The following is a 7412-nucleotide window of genomic DNA, read 5'->3' on the forward strand; positions in this document are numbered from 1 at the left end:
TAGTATTAACATACATGATAGAATTATGTAGACACATACCATTTTGCAAAATTCGGAAAACAATAAATCAAATATACAAGTCGTAATGAAGACGCTGTGGCAATCCACACTTCGTCCAGTTCATTTGCAATCGCGACGCCCATTAAAATTGCACAACGTTCCACGCTAACTTTGTTTTTAGATGTGTCCGTTGCTACACCGTAATTCTAAACAAAATCATAAAATGTGGTCAACAATACATAATATGTATTGCTGTAATGTAATAATTAATTGTTTAATATTATGTACAAGTGATCTGGTAATAAAATGCTACTTCTCGTGGATAAGTAAAGCGAATTAAACTGAATGAAAAAGTCTCTTGCAATTGTTTCGCAATTTTTCCATCATTACCCTGGTGAAAATTTTTCTCATAATTTTTATACGAATTGGAACATTTTTCAGAAATACTCATAAATATTCGGAAAGTTTACATCCTCTCTCAGAACTTCTCAAGTGAATTCTAAAATCTTTTGAAATTTCTGATCTCATAATTTTTAAAAAATATTTTAAAATTTTTTAGGTTTTGTAACATTTCAGAAATTATACTTACAAAAAATCTTAAAAATCTTACTAATATTTCATAATTAACATATGTGAAAAATTCTGAGGAAAAATGTAGATTTTCTGAGAAATGTTCCAATTCGTATAAAAAAATGTGAAAAAGTTATAAAATTATAGAAAAATTCTGAAAAATTATATAGAAATTTTTAAAAATTATATGAAAAATTCTAAAAAAATTTTCACCAGAATAATAAGAAATTAATTAATAAAAATCTACAAATGAGTTTTTATATAAAAAAAAGGTATAAATAAAGTTGTATTTTACACACTTAATACCTTTCTGTATCACTATTACGCAATTATATAATATTTTCATGTCTCATGCCATAAATTTTCTACAAACATCTGGATACAGATAAGCATTTTTATAACACGTACCTGGCCAGATTTCTCCGTGAAACTCTTGGCTAGAAATTCGGTTTGTACCGGACCCGGGCAAACCATTGTCACACTAATATTATTATCAGGATGTTCCAAGAACAACGGTCTGAAATAACCCTATAAAAATTTATAGTAAAGCATTTTAAGCGAAGTTGCGAATAATTTTTTTCAACGAAAAAAGATGATATCTTAAAACTGTTTACATGTAAGGCATGTTTAGTGGCGCAGTAGGTCGCCGACATCGGTGCAGGTACAATTCCTGCTAAACTTGAGGAATTGACGATTTGACCTTCGCCTACTTTCAAAAAGTGTTTTATTGCTATTCTGCTCAAGGATAAGATGGAGAATACATTCAAGTTGAACATTTCTTTATCAACTGCTATCTCGATGTTTTCCCATTTTGCTCTTTGACTACGGCCAGCATTGTTGACGAGTATGTCTAACTAAATATAGAAACACATCCTTGGTAAAATTTTTTTACAAATTTTTCAGAATTTTTCTCTAAATTTCTGAATAATTTTATACAAAATTTCTCAGATTTTTTAATACAAATGAAAATGAAACACTTTTCAAGAATGTTCCAATTTGTATAATTGTCTTGAGCTCTCTGGCGGAAAACTTTGTTGAAATTTTATTGAAAATGATATTTTAGCGAAATTTTTGAGAACTTGTTACAATTTTGCTGCAAGTGAATTTTTCAGCAAAAATACTGAAAAATTTCATTTTCATTTGATTAAATTAAATTGCTATATTATTTATTTGATTTTTTCTCAGTGTAAGAATTCTAAAATATTTGTATTTCTAAGATTTCTCATTCTATAATTTCTGATGAAATCTTATAAAATAAGAAATCTTAGAACATTTCAATATTCATGTATATGAAAAATTCTAAGAAAAGATGTAGGCTTTCTAAGTATTTCTGAAAAGTATTTGTACAAAAATTTTCAGGAAAATTTTCATCAGAGATAACAAGATTTTCGATTAAAACATATCGGTAATAAATAATAATAAGAGTAATAAATATAACAGAGGCATGCAATAGAATTTTAATTAAAAGATTGATGATTTTTATTAACATAAAAAATATAGTATGCTAAAATTGCTAAATCTACCTTGCCGAATTTATTGATTACATGTTCGAATGCTTTCTCGTGCGAGTCCAAATCAAGCACATCCATAGGATAAACTTCCACATCATTGTCAGTTAAGTTTCTATTCTCTGCAAAGGAACATTTATGAAAAAAAAGGCCCTGCGCACAATAGAAGGAATAAGGAATTAGAAATAAAGAATAAACCATTTTAACCTATCAGAAGTGAGATACATAGGAGTTTCACACTGTTTCTGATAAGTTGAAATCGTTTATTCTTTATTCCTTATTCCTTCTATTGTGCGCAGAACCAAAGTGGATAACAATGGGCGCATTCAAGATAGGGTAAAAACATGTTTTAAACGTGTTTCAAATAGTTTAAAACATGCTTAATTGATGTTTTTAATATGTTTTAAATATGTTTTTTTTATAGTACTGTTTAAAGCATATTTGAAGCATTAAAAACATATTTAGAAAAAACACAATACATTTTATTCTTAAAAAAAACATTAGTCTTTACTAACTCTGATTCAAGTTGACAAAGCGGCTAGCCTGTCCGCCGAGCAAATGAGCATAATTGATTGTTACTTATAGATCCAACCAATCACATTCAATCGCTCGATAAGCATGTTTAGCCACTTTGCCATCTTGAACTCGCCCAATAGTAGTGAGTTAACGACATTAACTTAATGTGATTCTATTTAGAATCGAAAGAGATCATATCAATTAATTAAAACAGTCGACGAAAATCATTAACATAGCGGAAAGATCTTTTACAGAAGTGTGCGAGACGCGAATATCTACCTTCCAAACACGTTTTCTTCACTTGTTCTAATTCAGCGATTCTCCGAGCGGACAAGATTAACTTGCAGCCCGCTTTGGCTAACACGTAAGCTAAATGTTCTCCGATGCCGGCAGATGCACCTGTTATCCATACTGTCTTGCCTTTCAATGAAGCTATGATAACGAAAATATGTTCGTTTATTCATATTCTTTGAATGATTTATAATTTGTGACAGATTTCAGGAGAACTCTTGTAATAAAAAAAAATAGACAAAAAATTAAATTATACAATAATAATATAATAAAAATTACAATAATTTTTATTTTTATAATATTAATATTTTATAATATTAATATTGTACATTTTTAATTAGAATTAGATTATTGAATAAATAATGATATAAAGATTCTCTTCAATCCAGTGATACACAAAAATTTATTTAAGAAACAAACAAAACTAACATTCAATTATATATTATCTTTACAGCCTATTTTGCATTCCGACAGTTTTTTTTCTATAAATAGAGATAACATTGTTGGATGTTTCATGTTTATTTATTTATTAACAAATTGTATGTAAATTTTTATTTACTGGACTGAAAATTTTCATAGATAAACAAATAGATTTTGCTCGTATCTATGCGATTTTACTTGTGACTGACGAAAAGTTGATTGAAGAAAATTCTTTGCTATTTTTTAGGATTGTGCAAAAAATATACTTACATACGGATTTGCCGTACTTTTCTTTAAAAGCGAGCAGTATGTCGCAATCCAAGAAAGAGGGAAGAATGAGATAGACGGAATAGTAGACTACGATTAAGAGTCCGATAATTACGAATAAATCCATATTTAATTAACACTTATCTATGGTGATATGAAAATACTTCTGTAAAAAAATTTACATTGTTATCAAACTTATACATATGAATACGTGTACATTTTGTTTTCTTATGTAATTTCGGTTTTATAAATTTTTATGTCTTTCTTTTACAATTTCTTTCATTATTTATAAAAAAATCGGGATTTAAAGATTTGAAAATGTTTTGGATTAAATATTGGAGAAGAAAAAGAATAATTCTTTTACTTTATTTTAAAATTATAGAACTTTGTGATCTTTTTATTCATTTTTCCTTAATTTTTATTTAATAAATAATTCTTTTTCAAATGAAGAGCAAAAAAAAATTAATTACGTAAATCACATTTTTTATTTCCATTGAAATTAATATAATTATACAATTTACGTTACTATTTCAAAAAAACAGGTAACAAAATAACGAGATAGACACATCTTCTAATTTCTGAAGAGAAGAAATCAGCATTAAATTAAATATAGACAAGCTGGAGTCATTATTGGATTCACTGGATTTTGAGGTTTTAGCAATAAAAGATTGGTGTTGCAACTATTCACGAAACATGATCATCAATTACATCACAGGTGCAAATTGAATCTTCGTGACATACTTAATTACAGGCAGTGCGATTATCGTAAGACTTGTTTTCATATAATTATAACCAGGGTTGGCAAAAGTAATGCGTTATTTGTTATGATTATTTTTTTTTTTTTTTAGTAACGTTTTGAGTAACGACGTTATTTTCTTCTAAATAACGTTCATGGTAACGCAGTTAAATTTTTGGGATAATGGTAAATTTTTGGGATTTCACTAATTACTTTTATCATAAAAATTATTTTACTATTTACGTAAAAATTTTAATCATAACTAGAGCGTATATACAGTGAGTGCAAAATGTATTCATACAGAGAAAATATTTTTTAAAAGAACTTTATTTTTAAAAAATAAATATTATCGAGCAAGAAATAGTCAAAGTCATCGAATTGATGTTAACATCGATACGATAATTTAAATACCATTTGACCTCGATTCGATGTTTAATTGATCATCATTTCTTGCTGTTATTAATTATTATTAATTAATTGTTATTAATTAACAATTTATTCATAAAGAATAAAATAGACTGTATGTTTCTTAAAATTATATATATATATATATACTAAAAAGATATGTATTAATTATAAAATTATAATAAATATAAATAAATATTTCTAGTAAGTATTTTTTATTTGTATTATAATATTTTATTAAGTATTTTCATAACATTTATTACAACATTTACAATAAATATTTCAGAATATTTATAATACATATTTATGATGACATCTATCACAAAAATATTTAAAACAAATCTTATAAATATTTACAAATATTTTGTGAATATTTTATTAATATTGTTGTATGGGATTTAAAAAATGATGTCTGGGATTTAAAAAAAAAATCTTCCCAGATAAAAAAACATGTTGCATAAGATATCTAAAAAACGTGTTTTAAATACTTTGTGCAATATAAATGTTATCTAGGTTGTTATTAAACTTTCTTTTTCTTTTCAGTGAAACCGGTGTTATTCCGTAAGTTCAAGTAGTGCTGTGTGACAGATTATACAACAACACGTTCGGCAAATATGATAATATTTATTTATATATTTTTTTATTTTTTATTTTTTGTATCTCAAATACTTATTTTTCGTGACTTATTTTTCTCCTTCGATATTTTTTAAGTGATAGCATGTGATAAAAAAATTATTTCAAGAAAGGTTATCGTAACGTGCTCGTTAATATATCTCTTTCTCTCTCTTTCAGATTCAAGAGATCTTTTAAATCAAAAGCAAAACTGAATACATATTCAAATACATTACTGTATTTTTTTTTTATTTCTAAACAAAGATTCCATTCATTGTAAAGAACCTCTAATCAGAGTCGCACCATGAAACAATTTCAGCCGATTTTTTTGTATGCAGAGTAGAAATTTTAACAAAATCGATAACAGAGAGAGAAATATATTAGTAATCTTAACGCGGCGTATATTTAATTATATTATACATATTAAATATTATTGAGATGATATTATCAAGATAATTTAATTGTTATACATCTTTTTAGATAAAATAATTTTGAGAAATATACAACCTATTTTTATTCTTTGTTAATAAATTAACGTTTATTTTCTAAAAAAAATCTTATTTTTTTTTTAAATATCTCTTTTGCATTCATTAATGTTTGTAAGTCTTATGTTTTTAAACATTATTTTACTATAAGATAAGATAAATACAAACTTAGAAAAAATACATTGACCTAACTGTCAATAATTCATTTGCAAATATTAACGAATACAGTCGTAAAAAAATTTAATATAGAAATGCGTATCGTTATTAAGTCTATCTTCTCTTCAACGTAGAAAGAAAAGGAGGAGAGACGAATTATTTATAAGCGCATGCATATACAGATAAACCACATCCAGACAAATTGCATCATACGAAGAAATGATAAATTATCGTCATATCGTCGCAAGAATTTTTTCGAATAAATGCTTGTTAGTCAGCATTCTAGTGACATTTTGCCATAAAGAAACTAAAGGAAGTCCAACGTACAAAGAAAGGAGGAAAACGATCACTTTCAATGTCACTCAAAAGGAAAAGAATAAAGAAGAAACGTTAAACTGAAACCACAGAAAACAAATTAGAGAGATCATCATTTTCACTATGAAATCGCATAATGTGGAACACAAAGTGCTGCCGGTTTGCGCCGGTTCGCACTGTCGTCATATGTTCGCTCTTTAACTCCGTCTGAAGAACTCCAAAAAAAAAAGCATCTGCCTGTGGAACTTCTTTTTTTTCGCGTGAGAATGGCCCTGAGCACAAGAATTGTCGTAATACTTACTTAGAGACTGAAGTTGTAGACGTAAGTAACGCACAAGCTTTGGCGTGTGACGTACAATTTATTGCCATCTCTTGGAGACAAGTTGTATTGACTTACGTCTACAATTTAAATTTAAGTAAATGTTACGATTTACAATTCTTGCGCTCAGACTCTAACACAGAGTCGATACGGCCAGGATCGAAAATGCCGCTTATGCGAGTAGTACGTTGAGTAACAAAAAAAACAATATACAGAAAGTCTAAAAGAATAACATAAACTCAATTGCGCGTTTGAAGCCGGTCACACTTTCCAAAAATGATAACGTGAAACGTAATAATACGTCTGATGTTCTGATCACATTGGTAGACTCACCTAACTGCCTGAAAGGAACCAATGATGTGAATTCCAAGAGAGCATAAGAAGATACATACACTACAATAAGTCTATATCCGTGTACACTTGCGCATGCGTTGTATATCCATCTATGCCCTCTTCATGCTATTAACCGTGCTCCAACCATGCGGGTGTGGAGTTCACATCACTTGTGTGCGAACTCCAAACAAAGACTGGGTCCCCGGATCGATCACGCAGAAACGTGAGCAGAAGACGATTTGGATGATGATGCTCGAAGAATGTGCCGGGAATGAACGAGCAACTTCAAAATATATAGATACGAATCCCTTCCAAGTATATTGAAAAAAAGAGATTTAAAATTTATTAAAATTTGTGCAAATTTTCATAAACTTTAAATCTGACTTGTATAATCTCTAATTTTTACTGCAGATTACAGAAAATAGAATTTTATTTTATTTTTAAATAAACTATTTAATTCTATATAGTAATTTTATACG

General features: G+C 27.8%; 1 protein-coding gene across 3 annotated transcripts in view; it reads right to left on the minus strand.

The window, feature by feature from the left end:
- LOC108694714 (dehydrogenase/reductase SDR family member 7) overlaps positions 1-7209 on the minus strand; it is an 8026-nt gene extending 817 nt beyond the window's left edge. Inside the window, exons 1-7 of one of the 3 annotated variants that reach the window (XM_018204354.1) lie at positions 6934-7209; positions 3576-3738; positions 2874-3026; positions 2094-2200; positions 1185-1424; positions 979-1098; positions 40-206 (exon numbers count right to left, since the gene is read on the minus strand). In XM_018204354.1, coding sequence (XP_018059843.1) covers positions 40-206; positions 979-1098; positions 1185-1424; positions 2094-2200; positions 2874-3026; positions 3576-3699 — 911 coding nt within the window. In that variant the 5' untranslated portion in view covers positions 3700-3738; positions 6934-7209. The other 2 variants (XM_018204355.1, XM_018204356.1) reach the window with 2 other exon arrangements.
- Between the last annotated feature and the right edge of the window lie 203 nt (positions 7210-7412).

This window comes from Atta colombica, unplaced genomic scaffold (assembly GCF_001594045.1).
Source record: "Atta colombica isolate Treedump-2 unplaced genomic scaffold, Acol1.0 scaffold123, whole genome shotgun sequence".
Lineage (NCBI taxonomy): Eukaryota > Metazoa > Arthropoda > Insecta > Hymenoptera > Formicidae > Atta > Atta colombica.